Below are 23365 nucleotides of genomic sequence, written 5' to 3' on the forward strand. Positions count from 1 at the left end.
CATCAACATCTGTGAAAGTTCGAATTTCTTCAGCTAAAGAGCTTTATATCAGAAGTAGGATTCACACTTTGCCAGTGGATCTATGACTTTGTAGCTAACAGACTAAACGCAGCCCAATTTTTGGCGACTATTTTTGGTCTAAATAAAGGTGATGACAGACTCATCAGATTTGACCCCAAAAAAGTATCTCATGGACTCATGGTGCTGGACGGGAAAGGCAAGCTTAAAGGAGTTCTGTTGTGTGCAGAAGAGACTCACTTCAAGAGACTAACTTCCTTCAGTTACTGATATTCAGAAGTCCAGGGCACAGAAGTATGCTGCAAAGATCCTTCCTGACCCCCCCCCCCCCCCCCCAGCCAGTCACATTTTTTAGTCCCTTCCGTCTGGTAGACCTAGCTAGGCTGCAGCCATCATGAACAAGTCGCCTTGTTTAACTTCCAGACTCATGCAATGCTGAACTGCATGCACCGTGCTTCCCTCTTACCGAACCTCACATTAGTCACTGCACTTACCTAAACAAACATATACTTTTACAGTCCCCACCCAGCAAATGTCTCAGTCGCTGTGTAGAATAGAGTGAATTGAAGTTCACATTCTGTTATTAGAAGATCACGTTCAATCGATTCACATGCTCAGTAGGTGATTTGAGGGTGGATGCCGTCCCCAGTGTTAGCGAGGTTTGAAAAATGTCTCTCCCTTGTTAACCTGGCGCCCCTTCCAGCCCCCAGCAGACAATGCTCTGTGTGTTGTAAGCATCCTTGTAGTTAGTGCTGGATGAATCCCCGATCCGTTCCTTTTTTTTCCGCCCGTGCTCCCCCGCAGTGATTTTAGAACCACCACGAGATTTGCATTGATGAGTTGTTTTTTTTTTCTTCACGTAATTAGATATTTCACAGTTATGGCTAAGATGTCCTGCCACAATGTGCTTTGGAAGGTGTACAGTTCAGTCGTGTTTGTGTGGATGTTGATTGTTTGAGTGTTTGATTGGTTGTGTGTGGTCAGGAGTGTGTCCCCATTAGGCCAGAAAAAACTAGCGAGAAAGAAAGTGAGCACAAATCATAGGGTGCTAATTTAAATGTAACATGATTACTGTGTAATTCATGAATAAACATGTAAACAAATCTTCACTGGTGTATCAAGTATATCTCAGAATATCTGCATAGTTGCATGCCTCTTTTCACATATGTTGTAGTTTCAGAGGAAGGTGCAATTTGCACTTCCCTATATTGTTGTCTGTGCTGTGCTGTGCTATTTTCCTGAACCTTTAAAATGTATTCAGCATTGTGGAAACTACTGGACTCTAAGTAAAAAGGAAAACAAACTGCCACTTCCTTAAAACACAACAGTAAGTCACAGAGTCCTCGGAGACACATACACTTTAGCACTGGGGACAGAAAGTGAGTCAGAGAAGTAATATCATTTAGTGACTTCACTAAGAAAGCCTCAATCAACCATCCAGCACTGCAAGTAACTTGGCCAAAAAAAAAATATATATTTTGTCCATCTTCCACAACCTGTTACCCAGTACAGTGTCATGGTCACTTATGTTATATTTTATAGTTTAAGTCAATTTTAAACAAGAGGTTTAATTCTATATTACAACAAATATTATATTTCATTACCACCTGCAAGCGGATCAAGCACCTTTATTCTATCTTTGAAAGCTTATCTTGTAATTTGTGTTTATTATTAACGTCACAACAGACTTTGAACTTTGAACTTCAGAGTGTTTTAATTCCAGTTTATATACGTGTCCTATTCAGGGTCACAGGGGGTCCGGAGCATAAAATGCTTGAAATGAAATCAGTCTGAATGAAATCTCCTGTAAAGGAAAAAGAGAGAGATAGATACATCACAAAATTAACAAATATAAACAGAAATAATTTTATTTGTGATATATACTCAGACGATTTTAACTTCAGTGGCCCAGTAATAATCAGGATGCAGAAATTATTTATCTCGGTGTATTTGTATTGTTGCCAATTAGAATCATTACAATAACAAACGGAGAAAGGTCGCAGATTGTGTTTATTATGTGAAACGCACGGACACGTTGCGACGTAATGCCTTCTTCAGCAATGAGGATGCGGGCTTCCAAACTTCAAACAGACGCACTCACTCATGCCCACATCCTCCATGACATTCAAAAGCAAAGTCAAATAAAGGGCATCACCCGTGCACACTTCCAATTATAACAAATCGTACTTACATTACCTGAATGCAAGGACATCACGGCGCAACACGAATACCTAGCCTGTGTAACAATCCATCCGTACACACGATAAACATATAATAAAAAACAGGAAATTAAAATCACAGGAAGCATGTAAAGGAGAAGTCTTCAACCATCACATTTGACGTAACTGGATTTAAGGTAAAACACACCAAGTCTCCCTTCTCAGAATGCGATTCTGTGGTTCCCCGCCTGTGGGGGACTGGTTTACAGGTCCCTGTAACTGGTTATCTCCAAACCCATAAATCTGTAGAAATTAATGTCGTGGCCAGCATTTTTCATTGAGCATGTTATTGCAGATGATTTAATTAAGGCATCTGAAATTATACCCTCCGGTATCCGAAAGGAGAAGTGACGTACAGGGCTGGGGTTCGCCAGTAAGAGTGAACAAGGCAATCTTTCAGATTTGGCTTATAATAAGGCTTAGCCCACACATGCGTCACTGCGTGTCTGCAGAGATGTTTGGCGAAATAAACAGTGTGTGTGTGCGTGCGTGCGCGTGTTGGTGTGTGTGCGTATGCTGTACTTATTCAGAATTTGTTTGTTTTTTGACTCCGTTTAGGTTGATTTCGTGTGATTAATGTTACCACACCACCTTATAAAAAATAATGGAGGTAGCGTTTTCTGTGTTCTGTATTTTGCTTGCATAAGATATGCTCCACATGCCCGGCCAGACTGTATAGTAAACCAATAATTTAACAAAACGATTTTATACTTCTTCTGGTGTTTCCGCTTTTTTCATTTATAATTTATATGCACATTGAAAGTTGTTTTACAAGTTAAAAATGACTGCGTTGGCCGGGAATCGAACCCGGGTCAACTGCTTGGAAGGCAGCTATGCTAACCACTATACCACCAACGCATATCCAAGACCACCTAGGACAAATGTGCCTGCTTGCTATCCTCAGTTTTGCGAGCTCATTTCTCTGATTTTCCCTCATTGAATTATACGATCCTTGCGATTAGGACTAGTTATGGCAGTTGGATGGATGGATAGTGTTGGGGAAGCTACTTTAAACCGTAGTTTTTCACGCTATTTATGATTAAAAGTAGCTTTACTGTAACTCAGCTACTTAACAAAACGATTTTATACTTCTGGTGTTTCCGCTTTTTTCATTTATAATTTAAATGCACAATAATTAGCTTTACTGTAGTAAATAATAAGTAATAATAAGTAAATAATAAGTAGCTTTACTGTAGCTCAGCTACTTTTAATCATAAATAGCTTGAAAAACTATGGTTTAAAGTAGTAGTAATAGTAGTAGTGTTCGTATAGTAGGTAGCTACATTACAAGCTAGTGGAGAAAATTTGCTAACTACGTCCAAGCTATTTCATCCACTCATACTCAATTTTTGTGCTGTAGGATACTCTTAAAGTAAATTTTAAAAATGGGAAACGTGATGTTAAAATTAATAAAAATTAAATAAGATATATTTCCATAATCTGTCCAAAAAGCAAAGTGCTCCTATACATTTTAATGAATATCTAAAATATTGCTTGCCGTGAAGTATTTTCAACCCTTTAACACCTACCCCTAGAGCAGCTGAAAATACCCCTCTTTGTAAAGAAAGAAAAATAATACAGGTCGTTAATTATAGTATTTGAGGCCTTTTACAAAAAATACTGAGCCCAAGCAAAGAAACACTATGTTACTTCCCAGTTACCCAGACTGATACGTGTGGATCACAACAAATGAGTGTTTTTGTGGGGGGGAGTTAGTGTTGCGCAGCAAACAACTTCTGAACATGGCCCTCAACAGTTATTTGGAATACTAAATATACTACTGTTTTATGTGTAAAATCATATGTGTAAAGTCACCTGTACGTTGAGTTCATAGAATATAATGAATCCTTTTATTCCACACCCCTTTCCAGCAGTGAGTTGACCCGTTCCGGTATTACGTCACGCCATGTGGACAAGTATGGCTGCTCCCTGTCGAACATTAATGTGACGAATAAGAGGGTAAGAAATTTTTAAATATGTTAAATCATTTTGCTAAGAAACGTTAAATCGATTCATATTTGTAATCAATACACATTTTCTTCTTTCATGCGAGTGATTATGAATTTTTACCGACTTCTTTTGGCAATACTCACTATAGTGGAAAGCAGCCGCAAATCATCTGCTTGTTTTATATGTAATACTGCTATCGTATTTCCTATATTAAGTTGAGTTAATAATTAATAGTTAATTGTAATGGCCAGTCGCTTATTATTCAATTCCTCAAATCAAAATAATGCATCCTCCCAGACCACTGTATGTAAATTAAGTTGTCTCCCCCCCATCTCAAATTCTCTTACACCATTCAATGCTTGTATGAATTATTTCTGTCCTATCGCACAGAAGATCCTCAGACAATCTTCATCTGGTCACTTGAGTAAACTTCAAAATCGTTAAATTTGTATTTGTTCATTAATGTATTATTTTAGTTCATGACATTTTGAGTTACAGCAGAACACATCTCTCAAATGAATCTGTCAACAGGTGCTATGCGAATGATTCATATCCAAGTGCTGGTTAACCTCATTCAGGTTTTCATGATCATGCAATGAGAATCAGATTCTATTATTAAATTGCAAGGTAATATGTGATCCTCAGATCACGGTAGATGGCCTAAAATATCTTATTTTCAACCTAGATACTACTCTAGATCAAACTTAGTTGTAGTTAACTAAAATGAAAATATTAACTGACATATTAAAAAGTATATTTTACATTTTTAATTCTTTATTTCATCATAATATGCTGTTATCGGTAATCTGTTTACCTGTTTTTAACTGTTTCGTGCATTTTTAGTGTTAATTTTATCAGGTCATTAAATGTTCTTCTCTCTTCTAGGCAAATTAAAAATAAATCCCGCGACATTGCTAAATGAAAGTCTAGCTGGACACCCCCGGATTTGTCCCCCAGCCCTCAGATTTTGGAAATTCCGAGCTGTCAGCATGGCAAATGAGCAGCAGGTGGCAGCAGTGGGCAGAATCCTGGCCAACCCACAGGAAAACCTAACAGCCCGCTTTCGGGCGCTCTTCACCTTGCGCAACCTCGGCGGGGCCCAGGCTATCGACTGGATCAGCAAGACGTTTGTGGACGACTCGGCGCTGCTGAAGCACGAGCTGGCCTACTGCCTGGGCCAGATGCAGGATGAACGGGCTATTCCCACGCTGGAAGCTGTGCTGAAGGATATTTCCCAGGAGCCAATGGTGCGACATGAAGCTGGTAAGCAAATCATGTCAATACTTATACTCCTGTCTTAGTGCTGCTGGAATTTACTGACAGCATTTTTGCACCAACCTCTGAATACAGTTTTCACTAGTGAGGCAGTTGCAAATGCAAGAACATTAAAATCTAACTCTGTTGATGACATCACTTTCCAGGAGAAGCCTTGGGGGCGATAGGGAACCCAAAGGTCCTTGACCTGCTGAAGAAATATGCTGATGACCCAGTGATAGAGGTAGGAATCCAAAAACAAGGAAGCACCAATATAGGGTTGCCCCCCTTTTACAGCTATAACAGCTGTCACTGTTCTGGGGAGGCTTTCCACAAGATTTTTGAGTTCGTCTGTGGGAATCCAGAACCATTCTAGTTCATCCCAAAGGTGTTTGATGGGATTGAGGTCAGGGCTCTGTGCTGAGCAGTCAAGTTCTTCCATACCAACTTATCCAACCATGTCTTTATGGACCTTTCTTTGCTAACTGGGGCACAGTCATGCTGGAACAAAAGAGGGCCTTTCTTCCGCAAACTGTTCCCACAAAGTTGGAAGCATAGAGTTGCCCAAAATGTCTTGGTATACCAAGTGTCCCAATACTTTTGTCCATATAGGGTATCTTTCTCAGGACCAAGGATTTAAAAATAAATAACAGTGCAGTAAATCAGGCATGATAAGACTATGACCATACCAGCATTGCAAAAGTAGTTTTATGAGAGTAAGTGCAGCAGTTGAATTCTCCCCACTCACATTCCTGCAGGTGGCAGAGACATGCCAGCTAGCCGTTCGGCGGTTGGAGTGGCTCATGAGCAGCAGAGACCCCGAGGAGGACGGGATGGACCGCAACCCCTACTCTTCAGTTGACCCTGCCCCCCCAGCCCAGCGCAGGAGCATTCCAGAGCTGCGGGCACAGCTGCTGGACGAGACGCTCCCGCTGTTCGAACGCTACAGGGCCATGTTCGCGCTACGTAACCTGGGAAGCGCGGAGGCCGTGCTGGCGCTGGGAGAAGGTGAGACCCGGGTGTCCCCATCAGACGCTCAGACATATATTTAAGTCCAGTGCCCCTGGAACAATTGGGGTTAAGGGCCTTGCTCAAGGGCCCAATAGTGGCATAACTCTGCCATTCACAGGATTTGAACCAGAAACCTATCAATCATAGATTCTAGTCCAACAGAGTCTCACACCCCCCTCAACATTGCCAGTTTATGCATCGTTCATTTTTGTGCGGAACCTTAAGCCAGACTTGGTAAACCAGGGACCTCGCTGTGTCCTGACAGGTCTCCAGTGTGGCAGTGCCCTGTTCCGCCATGAGGTGGCCTACGTGCTGGGCCAGATGCAGCACGAGGCTGGCATTCCGCAGCTGCAGGCTGCGCTGGAGCGGCGTGGCGAGAACGCCATGGTGCGGCACGAGTGCGCCGAGGCCCTGGGCGCCATCGGCAGGGAGTCATGCCTGCAGACGCTGCAGCGATACCGGGACGACGGCGAGCGCGTGGTGAAGGAGAGCTGCGAGGTGGCGCTGGACATGTACGAGTATGAGAACAGCTCGCAGTTCCAGTACGCTGACGGGCTTCTGCGTGTGCAGGGAGCAGAGTGAGAGGCATGCACAGAAAATGCGCCGGAGGCGGACCGTGCATATTCACCACCGCAGCATGGACACGCAGCAGCAACACCAAACTGTCGACCTACTTTATCCTGTTCCAGTAGTGAGAGCCAAACGCAATAAATGCATATTCGACCCAGCAACATGGGCGCATTCTTAAAGAGAAACATACATGAACAGTACCAAACTGTCAGTCTATTTCATCCTGTTCCTCTCATACATGTGATTGTCAAATCGTCAAATTCTAGAAGATATCAAGCGTTTTCATTGTGTTTGCTTATTATATGACTTTTGTTTCTTATTTATTGGAGCAAACTAGAAATGTGTAAAATTGAGTAAAAAGATTAGTAATCAATTACAGGACAGTTACTTCAGATGACAGATCTTTAAAAACGTTAAAATGAACTGTCAAGATTATTTTTTATCTTCTTTCCTTTTTTAAAAGGTATTAGAAACTCAGAGTTGAGTATGTAAGCTAATAAAAATCATTGAATGTTTTGGATTCCGCGTGTTCAGAATTGATTTCACCCTTGAAATGACAGATTCACTGTGTGCACAGCAGAGTTGATCTGAAAGGCAGCTGAGTGTGATAGACCCGCGGGTGATAATCCTCAGCAGACACATCCCCTAATCCAGTGGTTCTCAAACTCGGTCCTCGGGCCCCACTGCTCTGCTTGTTTTCCAGCTATCCCTGCCCCACACACAAGTCCCAGCTGTCTTTCAGCTTCTGATTGACTGAAGACACCTGATCCAGGTAATCAGCAGTGTGTAGGGCAGCGATAGCTGAAAAAGAAGCAGGGCAGTGGGTCCCGAGGACCGACTTTGAGAACCACTGCACTAATCCATCTGATACCTGGGAGTGTTCCTGCAGTGCTGTATCCACTCAAAGGTAGGACCTGACACAAACAGCGCACTTTATAATGCACAGATGCAGAATCATCCTTTGTGCCTCATCACAGAAGCGTTCAAATTTATGAAATACCTAATGCCACAATACCGTAACTAAGTCAAAGGGTGATTGTTTTATACTGTAGAGTGCAGTTGGTTGCAGAAGATCCCAGTGAAAATGGGCCTTTAAAAGAAAATTTAACAAGAAATATCTTTGTTAAATGTAGATTCTCTCTCTGCAATGTTATGGAAACAGAGGTACCTCGGGATTAGAGTGAGCGTACATGAGGAGCAGCTGCTCATGGATTAGCCTTCCTCAGAGCATTAGTGTCGGCAGAATGAGGCTGGGGAGGGCATTCTGGGAGGGATAAAAAGGAAAAGCAAACCTTCTGAAGAGAGGAGCCCCTCAGAGAGCTGAGCCCCTAACCAGCAGTATGCTGCACCCAATAATGATCGGCATCATCATCATCAACACCTCCATCACCATCTTCTACTGGTCGTTCCTCCTCACTGACGTCTGCGGCAAGAAGATCAGTGAGGAGCCCAAACCAAAGGAAAACCCAGCCTAAACCTGGAATTATCAGGCAGGTCGCTACCTTGAAAAATGGCTGCGACCCATAGTAGTGACTTTTAGTGCTCTTCTGTCCTTTATTTGATGACCTTGGGAATCCATTTTGCATACACTGCTGACTACCAGCACCTAAACTGGACAACCTTCACCCAAACCCAGCTGCAGGTAATATACTTGTTATTTAGCTATAATACTGAATCCACTTCAAATACACTTTAACAGTAGGGGTTATGGAAACTGTGGTGGTAAAGCCATCAACTTCCCTCTTTGCAACCAGCCATTGTAAAATTAGAAAAGTGAAACTGGATGTAATAGAAAGAGATGTGAGCTACAGAGGAAATCGTGCATTTTAGGGGGAAGGAGAGGATATGAAGCAAAAATCATTTCTGAATGAATCATAAGACCCAGCAGCTCACACATCTGCTTCGCATAAGAGAGGTGGAATAAGCTGGGGAGGAGATGTGTAATGGAGAAAGGAGAGTACAGAGACACAGGGACACACTGTCTGTAATGTCTCAGCTTAAGGAAGACTGAGGATGTGTAACGGAGAAAGGAGAGAACAGAGACACAGTGACACACTGTCTGTAATGTCTCAGCTTAAGGAAGACTGGGGATGTGTAATGGAGAAAGGAGAGGACAGAGACACAGGGACATGCTGTCTGTAATGTCTCTGCTAAATGAAGACTGGGGATGTGTAACAGAGAAAGGAGAGGACAGAGACACAGGGACACGCTGTCTGTAATGTCTCAGTTTAAGAAAGACTGAGGATGTGTAACAGAGAAAGGAGAGGACAGAAACACAGTGACACACTAATTTCTCAGGTTAAGGAAGACTGGGGATGTGTAACGGAGAAAGGAGAGGACAGAGACACAGGGACACGCTGTCTGTAATGTCTCAGCTTAAGGAAGACTGGGGATGTGTAACGAAGAAAGGAGAGGACAGAGACAAAGGGACACGCTGTCTGTAATGTCTCAGCTTAAGGAAGACTGGGGATGTGTAACGGAGAAAGGAGAGGACAGAGACAAAGGGACACGCTGTCTGTAATGTCTCAGCTTAAGGAAGACTGGGGATGTGTAACGGAGAAAGGAGAGGACAGAGACACAGGGACATGCTGTCTGTAATGTCTCAGCTTAAGGAAGACTGGGGATGTGTAACAGAGAAAAGAGGGGACAGAGACAAAGGGACACGCTGTCTGTAATGTCTCAGCTTAAGGAAGACTGGGGATGTGTAACAGAGAAAGGAGGGGACAGAGACACAGGGACACGCTTTCTGTAATGTCTCAGCTTAAGGAAGACTGGGGATGTGTAACGGAGAAAGGAGAGGACAGAGGCACAGGGACCAGCTGTCTGTAATGTCTCAGCTTAAGGAAGAATGAGGCTAAATATTTATAACAAATTACACTGAGCTCCAATTCTTAGTCATCAAGCAGAGCATTTTGTCTGGCACTTACAATTACATAAACAGTGGCACTTTCTAGTCACCCAGTACATTCTGGTCCTTGGGTAGAATGCTGGCGTTATTAGATGTTTTGTTTTTTGGTTTAGGTTCTGCTGATGTTAAGGTACTGAAACACCCCAAAGTGGGAACTCCTCAATAGTATACAATTCAGCTACTGGTATGCTGATCAGATTCTCATCCACCACTGAGCCCAGACAGGTGTCATTGAGAGGATTACAGAGATTAAAAAACCTTTTCCCTTTGTAGTCGCCCTTGACAGACGTGCCATGACCTTGATGAAGTGAAGGTTCAATAACTGGCCCCAGAAACACAATCAAAGTGCCACTAAAAGATTTGCAAATTGGAAAGTTAAACGTCGTGTTGGGAAGTAGTTACGGACGTACCTGGGGAGGTTTGCGAGGAGGACAGACCCACACCTGACTCCATTATCACGTTGTTGGTCTCTTTCTGTGCATTCAGACCCATTTGCCAAGACTGCTGTTGGCGAGAGGCAGATGGTGAGATGGTGAATGAGCACCACCCAGAAGAGAATACATGGGAACGTAACAATGAACGTAGAGATGTCACGCACTGTCCTAGGGGTCAGGCTGCCAGTGTGGAGCAGAGCCTCCATCTTCATCCTCCTGCAGCCCTACAGCAGGGTTTTCTGACTGAGGAACAGCCTGCAGACACTCCATCCCTCTAGATTGTTAGGCTTAATTAAAAAGCTCCCCTTCATTTCATGATGCCCTTTTCCTTCTGTTTACAATAAAATAAACACTCAAACATCCTTACTGGTAACTTTTGTTGGAATGGCAGGAAATCTCTATCAACTGATACTTAAAACGTACGTAACTAACATGACACTGTTCATTTCATGTACAATTAGGCTGCAGAAACCTCAGCTGATGTTACGTTTGTTTTATAAAGCCTTTGTGTTACACGTTACAGACCCTGATCCTAGTTAATCGAAGCACATACACATGAATCTTATATTGCGATAACTGCGACGTCTATAGTTCAGGAACCACAGCAGAAATTAAACATCTGATACCTTTCCATAAATAAAATAAAGAAAACATTTATTTGACGCACAAATCGTCTGATTTTGAGTTAGTTTGAATGTGACAAAGAAGTAGCCTAAATGAAATGTCATCGGCGTGTTAAATATTGTTTTGGAATAATTTGCACATTGCTAACGTTTTTTTAAGATGATAATAAAACACACTAATAAACAAAATAACGAGAACACTATATATATAAAACTGACATAACTAGGAAGCTCACGAATCTATGTTAAACAATCAGTGTGGTCTAAAAACCTTCAATACCAATAAAAACTCCACCAAACCTCTACAAGTGTTTCGATTAGCTTTTACAACAGCAGCGTTTAGGGCTGCCTTACTGTGCTAGTCAGACAAATAGGCGACAATCCCACCGATCGCTGGGGGTCGCTTCACCTCCATGACTGCGGGCCACGGGGGCGCCACCCTCAGTCCATCAGACACACTTAGATTCCTTGTGCTGGAATTTCTGTTTACGCAAGTATATATATACATAGAAGCAGCCGGTGTCACTGGGTGTGGAGCAAATTAAATCCCTTACGTATAATAGCGAAAATAATTCCATGTTTGGAAAAAATAACACTTTTTAATGGAAATGAATGAATGAATGAATGAATGAATGAATGAATGAAACTTTATTGTCATACATTCAGTACAATAAAACGGTGTTTTGCTACTCTGCATGGTCATTAAAAAGTACTAACATAAAAACAGCACACCAGGTAACATAGAACTGAATACACATTAAAGGAAATGAAAGTGACTGAAATTTAGATAAAATGTTGAGGATTCCGTTAAACGCCTTCTGCTTAGATAATGATTAAATACACATCGGAAGGAGGTGACGTGGGGAGTATAAAAGCAGGCGTTGCTCAGTAACGCTATCTCCTGGCTCCACGCCACGCTGGAACTTCGGACCTGCTGGAGATCTTTGCCCCCGTAAAATTAGCTGAAGGAAGGAGCAGCAAGACGCGAAGTCAGAGCTCCAGGGAAGTTCAGCGGTCTGCGGCAGGACCTCAGGATGTGTCTCTGCCGAAATGCCCTGTTCTGTCTGCTGCTGGCGGCCTCCGTTTGCTTGGCAGAGAAACGTAAGTCACGCCAGCCTCACATCCTCCTCCCTCAGGCTTTTCAAATGTCTTGACCAATGTATGGAAATATTCTTAATAAAAAAACAAAATAGTTTCGAAAAGCACGAGATCTGTACTGGTGCTGTGATGCAATTTAGAGACATTCTCTCTAAAATCCACTCAGCTGTCACTTTCCATCAAACATGCTTGCATTCTGTTTATAATAAAGAACAAGGACGGCGTTGTTAGTGGCTTGTAATTTGTAGCACGTTTTCCACATATTGCTTAATTTTAAACAAATCAGTGCTTGTTTGCTGTTAAACAAAACTACTGTCCTCTTTATTTGTGCTACGTTATGTGATTAAAGTTATATATATCTTGCCTGATAAAAAAAATCTTCCAGTCAGCCTCATATCCACTGAAATAAAAGGTCTCTTGACTCAGGCATCATATTTTTAAGCAGCGCTTCTTAATCCAGTCCTCGGGAACCCCCAGCGGTCCACATTTTTTCTCCATCCCAGCTCATGGAGGAAAAACTTGGATTGTCTGGGGGTCCTCGAGGACCTTTTTGAGAAACACTGGTTTTAAGAACATTCCTGTGCCGTCCCCCCGTCCCCTCCACCGAATCTTCCTTCCAGGAGGGACGCGGGCAGCAGTGTCCAGCAATCGGACCCTACAGCCTTGGCTGGTGGGCTTGTCGGCTGTCCTGGGATTCCTCTGTGTCGTGTTCATCGCGCTGATGGTGAAAAGAGTCTGCTTTGAGAAAGACAGGTGCCTTCTCGCATTCACATCCTGCTTGCCTGGCTGCACTGGGGCTTCCTGTCTAAATTACACACCGATTGTATTCACATCTACACATTATTAGCTCCACGTAAGTGTTATTCAGTTTTACTGAACAAGGTGCTCAAATGCAAGTTCACTACGATATTAACAGAAGCAGCGAAAATTCGGGAGTATCTCTGCATTCAGTGGACACTTAGATATTTGCGCAACTTCATGATCTAATGAATTACAGGTAATCCTGTCAGTAACTGTAGCCGGTAAATATGAAGAGAATAGTAAAAACAAACAAAAAAACATTCTACGTTTTCTCAGGGTGGTTTCGTACAAACTTTATTACCACCATGATTTAGATTCCCAAGTAAGGCATGAAAGCAGATGACTTTATGGCTGTGCCGATTAACATTTTATTTCCTCATAATGAAACAGTCACAGCTTCGGGGGGCAAACCCCTCTCTAGCTGACATCACTGCTATTATTCGGAAATGGTCAATCACAACCATTTTAATGGTGACATCCTTCTACACTCCCATGTTTGAAGAAAGCATAGTTGACCATTTGCTGCACTATTCTAGCCAATTTCACTGGAAGAGAGCAGCACCAGTTTAATTATTATGGGATTTTGGACTGACAAAACAATCACATCCGGCTAATTATCATTCTGGTGTTACTTAAAGATTTCTTTTCTATTTGGGTAAAGGAATGAAGAACTGGATGGTGATCTTGCTCCTGAAGAACAATGTGAAAATATTAAGCAAACCGACTTTTAGAGAGGACTGTAAATACATAAAACAAGTAATAAAGTAAATAACGCCTTTCATAATCAGAATGCACTACCCTGTTCAAAGTTTGCTTGCGCACGGATAAATCTGTCAAACAACTGGGCTATCACTTTCATCTGAAAGTGTTTTCGCTGCAAAACACGTTTAATATGACACTATTGTAATCTGGGAACTACTGGTATATTCGTATTTTGTCATAATTTATAGTGACCAGCAGAGGGAACCATAGATAGCCAGTTGAGTTATTGCATTACCTAATGGGGTATTAACCTGCTGTTCTACACCTCTGTGATAAAACTGCATACACCACGGTAATCAACACCTATTTGAGTTTGATTTAAGACACCAATGGTAGAATTTATGTGGCACTGAACAAAAATGTTAATTGTATTTATTCAAATATGACAAATATGGAAAAAAAATGTTGAATGAATTTCCCATTTTTAACAAAGAAAGAAAATTTTACTGTTTATTTTTATTTTCCCTCTGGAACCAGAGTTCTGAGGATTGTCTTGACTGATTAGAAGAAAAATAACATGTTTTCCAGACCAGACACCAAGTTAAATAAAGTTTTTCCAACAATTAGTCTGTGTCCATCTCTGGGATCCAGGATTTTCATTAATGAGAAAGTGCTACTATAAAAACAGGGTATAACAAGGTGATGGAGTGGAAAACGACACTGCAAAGTCAAGAAAATGGATGAGAGAAGGACTGCAGCCGTGCTAATTTGCTAAAGAATAGCAGTTCAAGTCGTCGGGCTCAGTGTTTTCATTGCTGAGTAACTGTCAGCTGTGCTAAATCAGATGAAAGCTATTAAATAATTGTGGTGTCAGACTGAAGCAAGGCATCGATTCTGAGCTGCCGTAGCAGAAATGCACACTTGGAGCATGTGCTGTGGTAACAGTACTCAGGGTTTGCCCGAGGCCTTTCTGATGGTGCTTTGCAGTGCGATACAGTGCTGCAGTGCGATACCTTGCTTGCAGAAGGCAAGACTGGCCATTAAGCACAGTTACGAGACACACTGTTGAGGGAACTGGCACAGGTTACAGCTACAGACCCTTTCCAAAAAATTAGAATATCATGGAAAAGTTTATTTATTTCCATAATTCCATTCAAAATGTAAAAATTTCATAGATTATAGATTCAGGGTCCACAACTTAAACGATTTCAAGTACTTAGTTGTTTATTTGTACATAATTTGGGCTTCCAGCTCATAAAATCCACGAAAACAGGAATTCAAAAAATTAGAATACTATTAAAACATCACCATTTACTTTGCAGTTTTTGCAGAAAAAAAGAAAGAAATTAGGGTCACATCAAATCAGTCAAAACATGGTACTTTCAAAATGATGTGTCAATCTTAAACACTTTTAGGGGAATCCCTTTGCCTTAATCACTGCCTCGATGTGCCGTGGCATTGACACATCATTTTGAAAGTACCATATTTTGACTGATTTGATGTGACCCTAATTTCTTTCTTTTTTTCTGCAAAAACTGCAAAGTAAATGGTGATGTTTTCACAGTATTCTTATTTTTTGAATTCCTGTTTTCGTGGGTTTTATGAGCTGGAAGCCCAAATTATGTAAACATAAGCAACTAAGTACTTGAAATCGTTTAAGTTGTGGACCCTGAATCTATAATCTAAGAAATTTTAACATTTTGAATGGAATTATGGAAATAAATAAACTTTTCCATGATATTCTAATTTTTTGGAAAGGGTCTGTATATGCAACCCTGGATACATGGCAGAGTCATAAAAATGGGCCCACTGAGGAGCCAAAACTGCACGGTCCCCTTGGCCAAGTTCAGCTATGGGGGTGCATAAATTTGACACCTAATATTCTTTTTACCCTGTTTTATCACAATCTCTATATGGTGTATTAATGTACAGTGTATAAATCAAAAAAAAAAAAAAAAACTCAAGAAACCTGCCTGTGGTATAAATTTGGGATATTATTTTGTCAGTTTCAGTTACACTATTGACTGACTCCCTGGCACAAGCAAACCTTATTAATTACTGGATTAGGTTCAACTTTATTGTCATCGTGCTACAATAAGTATAGGATCAGAGCCAATAAAATGCTTATATCCTAAATACTACATGGAAAACTGGATATTTTTAGTGTAACTTAGATATTCATACACATTTATTTTATATACTTAGAAGTTAAGAAACACCTACCTTTTGCTGGCAAACACATCACCAGTGTATTTCACTGCAGTGTAGTTTCCAGCAACACCACCTAAACACACTCTCTTTGACGGAAGGAATTCGCCTTGGCTTATCTCTGTGAATGTGGAATTTCAGAAGTTAAACAAAACAAGAAATGCATGCGCTGATTGCTTAGATAAATCAAGAATGTTTACTTAATGTTTACTTACATTTCTGTTTAAACGCTTCTAACTGAAAAGCCCATGAAATTATATAAAAAAAGGTCATTCAGAGTATCCACAACAAATAAAAAGTTCTTTTTTAAAATTTGCAATCAATCAGTGAAACCCCCCCCCCTTTTTTCCAAGGCTGAGCAATTGAACTGATCTCTACACAACGTGTAATTAAATACAGAAACTGCACCAAACAGGCCTGATATGGTGTGAAACTTACAATCTGCATGTTTTGGCTGATGTCTGTGAATATAAAGGCTGAAGGGAGTCGGTCGATATGAGCAATCCAGGCGGACCGACCGACTCAAAGCGGAGAGCAAAATAAAGCTATCGAGTCCTTTGGGACTTTGTTAAACTCTTCAAAAAGCATCATCGACATGACATCACTTTGTACATCTGGCCCATTCTTTGTTTTCGTTCAAAACAGTCGTCTCTGCTAAGTTTATTCAGCCTGCTGTTGCATGAACAGTACAGTTTCGTTGACGGCACAGAAATGCCGAATGCGTTTCCAGTCATTCTCAAAACGATTTAAACAAACTTAAATACGCACATTAAAGATCCATATATGCACCAATGAATCCCAAACAAAGGACAGTTTTGATAAAACAAATCAGCATGAATGTGTAGTTCTGCATCTATGTACTTTAATTTTTTGGTCTTACTCCGCACATTCAGAATGCTTCATGTCCAGGATCCTGTTTAGAACCGGAAAACACAAGTGGGCTAATTTTTATCGAATATACTTTCGGCAGCATGCATGGTGTATTAACGTTTCATTTCTATTCAGTTGCAGTGGGGGAAAGTCTGGGGAATAACCACCTCTCCTTATACATCTGGAAGCTATTGTCGCAATGCTTTTATAAGCAAGTCACATAAAATTCTATAAATTCAGTTATTAAATTCATAAGCACAAGTCTGAGTACAGCAAAGTACAGGGGGAAAAGCCCTTTTAATATAATGCTGGAAGTGAAGGGGAAGTAAATGCAGGTCAAAGGACATGGCAAACTCGGCACAACCGCAGAATCAACTTTGTTTTAGTACCAGTGTTGCATTATCCTTCCGAGACCTGCCCTGCGTGTATTTTGCATAGATTTTCTTAAATAAGAGTTGCTGCGCTTGCATTTATCGCAACAAATAGAGTTTACAGGGAATGACCTTTAAAGGAAAATCAGTGGGAAGGATCAGATGATTATTGTGTGTGTGCTATTAGAAAACTATATTAATTTAGAAACATGGACGTTGGCCCCTCTCGTGTTGCTCATCCAGCTTTGGAGCAGTGAATAGGTGCGACGTCTTGCATGGGGAAGAATTCTCACTTTCGGCGACCAGCACTCTAAACTCTGCTAATCCCATCCACAGTCGCAATGAGCACAGCTGGCCTATAACAACTGAATACGCTCAACCCGACTCTATATTTTCCAAATACACAAGTTTGCCTGAGGAGAAATGGGGGTGAAGAGAGGTTACAAGTACAGCAGTATTACAGATGTCGAAGCTACATGCCGCACGTGAGAGATACACCAGCGCGGCACGGAGCGTTACAGCAGGGAGCCCAGCCATGCTCCTTGGCTCCCGTCCTGCTGTTTAAAATATATGTTCTTTAAATCAAGCACAGATCACTGATTTCTGCTTGGCAAAACATCCATTCACCGGACTCCCCACTACGCTGTACAGGATGATGGGCCAGAATAATGATGGATGGCTGTAAGTCCTGATCCGATTTTGCTTTATAGGTTGAGCCCGGTACTTTCCAGATCAGAACAATCTATGATAGCTCTTTACTTGAAGCTCGCATCTATAATGAACTATAGATACCTTCATAATGCATTATAATGGTCGGCATAAGCATTAATGATGCATTGTACTGCATTATAAAGGTATGGACAGTGCATTATAGATGAGAACTCCATAAAGCATTAATAACGCATAATAAAATGTCATGCTGTTTTATAAGTATTTATAGCCATGCTTATAATGCTTTATGAACATATCGATAGATTCCAAGGCTTTCCGATGCAGGACTCCTTCAATATTATCAGGATGGAATCATACTCGTCAGTTTGCCAGATGAATCCAACACCCATATTAAAACAGGCCAATAAAATGATACTTAGAAATCTCACACATTAAGGAATATTTTTCTTACCTAAAATGATTCAGGTCTCACGCTCGGCTATTTTTGAAAAATCATGGATAAAATAAATGTGTTAATTTTTGGCGACATTCGTTTCCGTTGAAATTTTACGAAATTGGTGCCAAACTACTGAAAAAATTAAACTGTTATGAAGCAATTTAATTTTAGCTGTATAGTAATAAGCTACGATGACAAAGAATGAATATAGGATAACTTCAGGAGTCATTTTATGGAAAAGTTTAATGGGGTCATAAGACGTACGACACCCACCCACACATTTGGCATGATGCTTTTGCTCACCTACAACTTCCTGTGGCTAATTTTAGCGGAGGGCAACTAGAGTCCACGTTGTATGTTTTTCTCTCTGCTTGGGACAGAAAAGAGTGCAGGACGATATTATGACCCACAGCACCAAATGATTAACTTTCATGCTTATTTATTGTATGACACAGGTAATTTTTAGCATTACTTAAAGTTGTAAATAGAAGAATATCAAAGGTCGGTTGCTTTTCCAGTAAAAAGAAAAAAAAATCAACATTTATACTGCTGTGCTTTTATCATACATGAATGATAGTTTTATAAAGATTACCAACATTTTCTGCATGACAGGAATTATGAATCAGTGACAAGTGTGATTACGACAGCAGTAGTAATTCCATGTTCAAGGTTACTACACATCTGTGAGTTACCTTAACAAGAAAGCAGCAAAAATATAATGGAAAACAGTTTGGTTGGCAAGTATTTTAGTGCATCTGTGGACTTTACCGTCCTCTTTAGATACCAAAGACCTGTGGCCCACATCAAGCTGTGATCCATCACCATTAGCTGAGGAGCTGCAATGATCTGTGACAGACCAGATGCAATACAGGCTACGTAGTCACCCAGAGTAGTTGGCTTGAGGGAGTATCTGGGTCATTTTGATTAACCATTAAAACCAGTCTTTATGTCCTGTTTCTCATTGTGCTTCCTGGGGCCCAATCAGAAAGATCCTATACAATCTAGGACAGGAAAACTTGTAGCACAAAGCGACGGAGCGATTCTCAAAGGCCCGTATTTAGTAAAACCTTCATTAGCCTTCATACTGTGGACAGTGGTGTTTTAATGGTTAGGGAAGCACATTTGTAATTGAAACATTGCTGGTTCAAATCCCCAACCAGCAAAGCACCACTGAGGTACCCTGAGCAAGTTACCGCCCTGAAGTACTTCTCCCCGGGTGCTGAATTAGCTGCCCCCTGCCATGTCACATATGGGTTAAATGCAGAGGACGCATTTCGTTGTGGTGTGTCAACAATGACCACCGATCACCTAACTCTACTGCATTTTCTAAGCTGTAGGCCACGGGTTTTCAACTCCGGTCCTGGAGGGCTACTATCCAGTAGGTTTTCTATCGTACCTGGATTCTGATGAGCCACACCTGCTCTCAGGTAAATACCAGGGACAGGTGAGGCTCATCAGAAGCCGGGCAGGACAGAAAACCTACTGGACTGTAGCTCTCCAGGACTGGGGTTAGGGAGCCCTGCTGTAGGCTGTTCAATAAATTTATTCATAAATAACCATAAATAAAACCTTTGCGTTGGTCATCGAGAAAAACCTTCAGCGTAACTCACTGCTGCACCACAGAACATTATTTCAGCCGTTTGGCCAAATTAGGAAAACCTGAAATCTTGTTCTTAGTTGCACAGGCAGGTGGTTGGGGGGTCAAATAATCCCACACTAGCCATTAAGTTAGCCAGCCAAAGTGCCACCTTATATATATATATATATATATATATATATATATATATATATATATATATATATATACATACATATATATATATATATATATATATATATATATATATATATATATATATATATATATATATATAAACATAAACATGTAGCTCCATATGACTGACCCAGGTGATTACAGAAGGTTTTCATGCAACATAGAATAGTACCATTAATTATGTATAATTAATTATATATACCCTGCGATGGGCTGGCCCCCCATCCTGGGTTGTTCCCTGCCTCGTGCCCATTGCTTCCGGGATAGGCTCCGGACCCCCCGCGACCCAGCAGGATAAGCGGTTTGGAAAATGGATGGACGGATGGATAATTATATATAAATTATTTGTTCACGATAATTTGAAAGAGATATCAAGTGAGTTCCTTTGGTGTGCTGATGGAAAGTACATACACGTGCATGTATGTTTTTAAGATAAAAATCTCACTGTTATATCCGTTAGGTAGGAAATCAGATTTCACATATTCATTCGGATTTCCAGACTGATAAATGAAAATGTAAAAGACAAACAAGTAAGAGTGTGAAGAGAAGAGACAACAAGGACATTTGAAAATAAACATTTCGACAAAAGTGACCAAATGAGAGGGCGCATGCCTTCAGACAACAGGGATCGGCAGGAAGAAAGACAAAGTCAAAATTAATACTGAGTTGTAGCATAGCTTGTTTATTATTTTTATATTTTTTTGCATAGGGAAACATTCACTTCCAGTAATGTAGTTATGAGTGTTTGCTAACAGCAATGGCTGAATACAATGTTATAATCAAATACTGTCAAAGCTGTAAAAGTTTCCTTCCACACCAGTTAAAACAAAACATGGCGAAAAATTAGTTCTGGCATCATTAACGTATTAAGTCTCCAGATGAGGTAATATTTTCATGTTTCAATCGATTTGCTGAATTTTTTGACTGTTTAAAGTCCGGAAAATTAAAGGAAATTAAACAAGTTATTTTTTAGCAATTAAATGCATGTTTCTCAATATATTTTTCTGGAAATGACAGAACTAAAATATCCATTTTTCCTGGTGTGAAGTGCAGGTCTGTGCAGCAAGCAAGCGACTAATGATAAACTACCATGGTAATAATTCCTAAAGTATAACGTGAAAGAAGCCCTCAGCTGGAAATTTAACACTGCATCAGAGTGAGAAAAACCTCCACCCCAAACCAGCTTTAACATGTACAGAAATAATAAAAAACAGCATGCCTTAGAAAGCTGAATATATTAAAAAGAATGATTCAAACAGTCAAGTTGTCATGACAGAGGATCAGTCAATTTGCTCTGAGCTGTTCAAAAAGATGCAGTCGAAAATGTTGTTTTAGATTAACAAAAACACGGGTTCGATTTCACAAAAAAATGACGACTCGCGAGTCTCCAGCCGGCCAGGAGAATCTTTGTACTGACTGTAAGTGGCGTGAATTCGGAGCCGCGGGTTAATCCACGGCATTTCATGCTGTTATTCACCCGACGGCTGAGGCATGGGGAAGCGCTCGGCCTTCTGGGAAACCTGCTGCGATAGCCCTTACAGTGAACAACATCTGGAAGCCAAACGCAACAGCGGGACTCAAGCAACCCCAAGTCCCGTCCAATTGAAAATCCAGAGAGAAAAAAGACGACGAGCTCACCGAAGCTCTTAGAGAGAAAGAATAACACAGACAAGTACAGGAGCAGTTAAATGACAGGCACAGCTTGTTAAAATGATTTTTGGTATTCACTGTATTAATCCCTTCTCTAGTTTCTACCTGCTGGTTACTGAAAGAAATACAAATAGTTCTTATGTGTTTTGTGAGGTAAGTTACAATTTATCATGCAAAATCTTTTATGGTACCTACCAGAGAAGTTCTGCCATTCCCTCTCTCTCTCTGTTTCCTTGACTGCATAGAGGCAACAGTCTGAATTCCTGTTTTACAGCAAATGCTGAAGGCTCACGACCAGAACTCCTCTGAGTATTTCTGTGATTCAGATTCATTTTTATGGCACAGGCCTTACAAAATTATTTCCTTTATATTAAAATCTTAAACCGTCACTTCAGCTTTAATAGAGGAAGTCATACCCTAGCTGGAGTCTCTCATGCTAAACTCTACACCCGGGCCCAGAAAACAGCAAAACTGTTCCGGACATTATATTGCAAAGACAGATACAGAAGGTGGAAAAAAAAAACGATATATTTCAATATTGCGAAATTCAAATGTTCAAGTACAAAGCTGTCTGCAGACAGAAAGATTTGCACTTAAAAATACCTGGTATCTAAAAGAGCCCAAATGTGTAACATTTTATTAGACCAAAACATGGCACCGAGAAAAACGAAAGCATGTCCCACAGTCATAAGATTCAATTCTGAACTGCGAAAGCTGCCTTTCTTATATGTGATCACAGCTCACACCTCTAAGGATTATTCAGAAGCAATATGGATGAAGCCATATATTGCGAATCAGTTGATATGGATTAGACCGTAGCCTGCTGCCACCCCAAATAGCCCTTGTTTCAGGTCAGAGATGAACAGCCCCAGCTTCTGAATTCTTAACCTGCCGCATCAGTTGGACGTCATGGGTTTGACCTGTTCTGTATAGGAGTATTTATGGTGGGGGGGGGGGTCCATGATCCCCACAGGAGCCCCTAACCCTCACAGAAGCCAACATAGGAGGTTTGCAGGGTCGTCACAGACAAAGAAAAAAGACATATTAAATTTTCTCTGATAGGTTTTTTTTTTTAATGGACTAAATGACATGATGTTGTGAACCATTCCTAAATACAAAACCAGAACAATAATCCTTTTGTTTGTTTCTAAATTCAATTCTTTGACCTGCCTGAGGTATCATTTGTCGGGGGGGGGGGAATGGAGAAGTCTTGTCTTGTACACTTCACCACTTTTAACACCGAAACAATGAAATGACCAGAACTCCCCCCGCCTTCCTCTGCACATGTATCACGTTGAACTCAGGCTTCCATACACATAATCTTCCCACAATAATTTTTCGCCTTGAGCTAAACAGTCAGAGTTTCATATTTCGCAGAGAAGGGCATCCTTGAGTAAATCTATAGAAAACATTCACAACAAAACAGGAAAAGTACTCAGAGCAAAACCGGGCTGCTAATAGCTTGATACTAATATTCACCAAACACAGATTCTGCTGCGCCCATACCTCCTGTGAATCAAAGCAAAGTGACACAGCCCCTATACCAACGACACTCAGCGGGGTTTGGGTTTGCCAGCCCCCCCCCCAACTAAACCACTGTAGTCTGTACCCTCAAAAACACAAAGTTCAAGTCATTTACTCTGTCAAGTTTCTGAACTCCAAAAAGTTAAACAAGCAAAATAATACAGCTCACGGCTCTTTCATTTCCACTCGTACGTCAGTAAAAGAAACAAGCAGCTGCTTTTCCATCTCTCTCCTCAGATCGGGAAAATGCTTCCAGAAACACACAAATCTAA

At 40.9% G+C, this 23365-nt stretch overlaps 1 protein-coding gene, 1 long non-coding RNA gene and 1 other non-coding gene across 3 annotated transcripts; 1 reads left to right on the forward strand and 2 right to left on the reverse strand.

Annotated features, from left to right (window-relative positions):
• Positions 1-1472: 1472 nt before the first annotated feature.
• Positions 1473-2654, reverse strand: LOC125709244 (uncharacterized). Its single transcript, XR_007382665.1, has 2 exons — positions 2215-2654; positions 1473-1822 (listed from the first exon to the last, which is right to left on the reverse strand). It is a non-coding gene; the product is annotated as an uncharacterized LOC125709244 (long non-coding RNA).
• Positions 2655-3023: 369 nt separating this feature from the next.
• On the reverse strand, positions 3024-3095 carry trnag-ucc (transfer RNA glycine (anticodon UCC)). The gene has a single exon. It is a non-coding gene; the product is annotated as a tRNA-Gly (tRNA).
• A 1013-nt stretch (positions 3096-4108) lies between these two features.
• On the forward strand, positions 4109-7542 carry dohh (deoxyhypusine hydroxylase/monooxygenase). The gene is made up of 5 exons (XM_048977509.1): positions 4109-4196; positions 5073-5450; positions 5609-5685; positions 6200-6449; positions 6718-7542. The coding sequence occupies exons 2-5, from the start codon at positions 5177-5179 to the stop codon at positions 7032-7034; spliced, it is 918 nt and encodes a 305-aa protein (XP_048833466.1). The 5' UTR covers positions 4109-4196; positions 5073-5176; the 3' UTR covers positions 7035-7542.
• The last annotated feature ends 15823 nt before the right edge of the window (positions 7543-23365 follow it).

This window comes from Brienomyrus brachyistius, chromosome 15 (assembly GCF_023856365.1).
Source record: "Brienomyrus brachyistius isolate T26 chromosome 15, BBRACH_0.4, whole genome shotgun sequence".
Classification (NCBI taxonomy): domain Eukaryota; kingdom Metazoa; phylum Chordata; class Actinopteri; order Osteoglossiformes; family Mormyridae; genus Brienomyrus; species Brienomyrus brachyistius.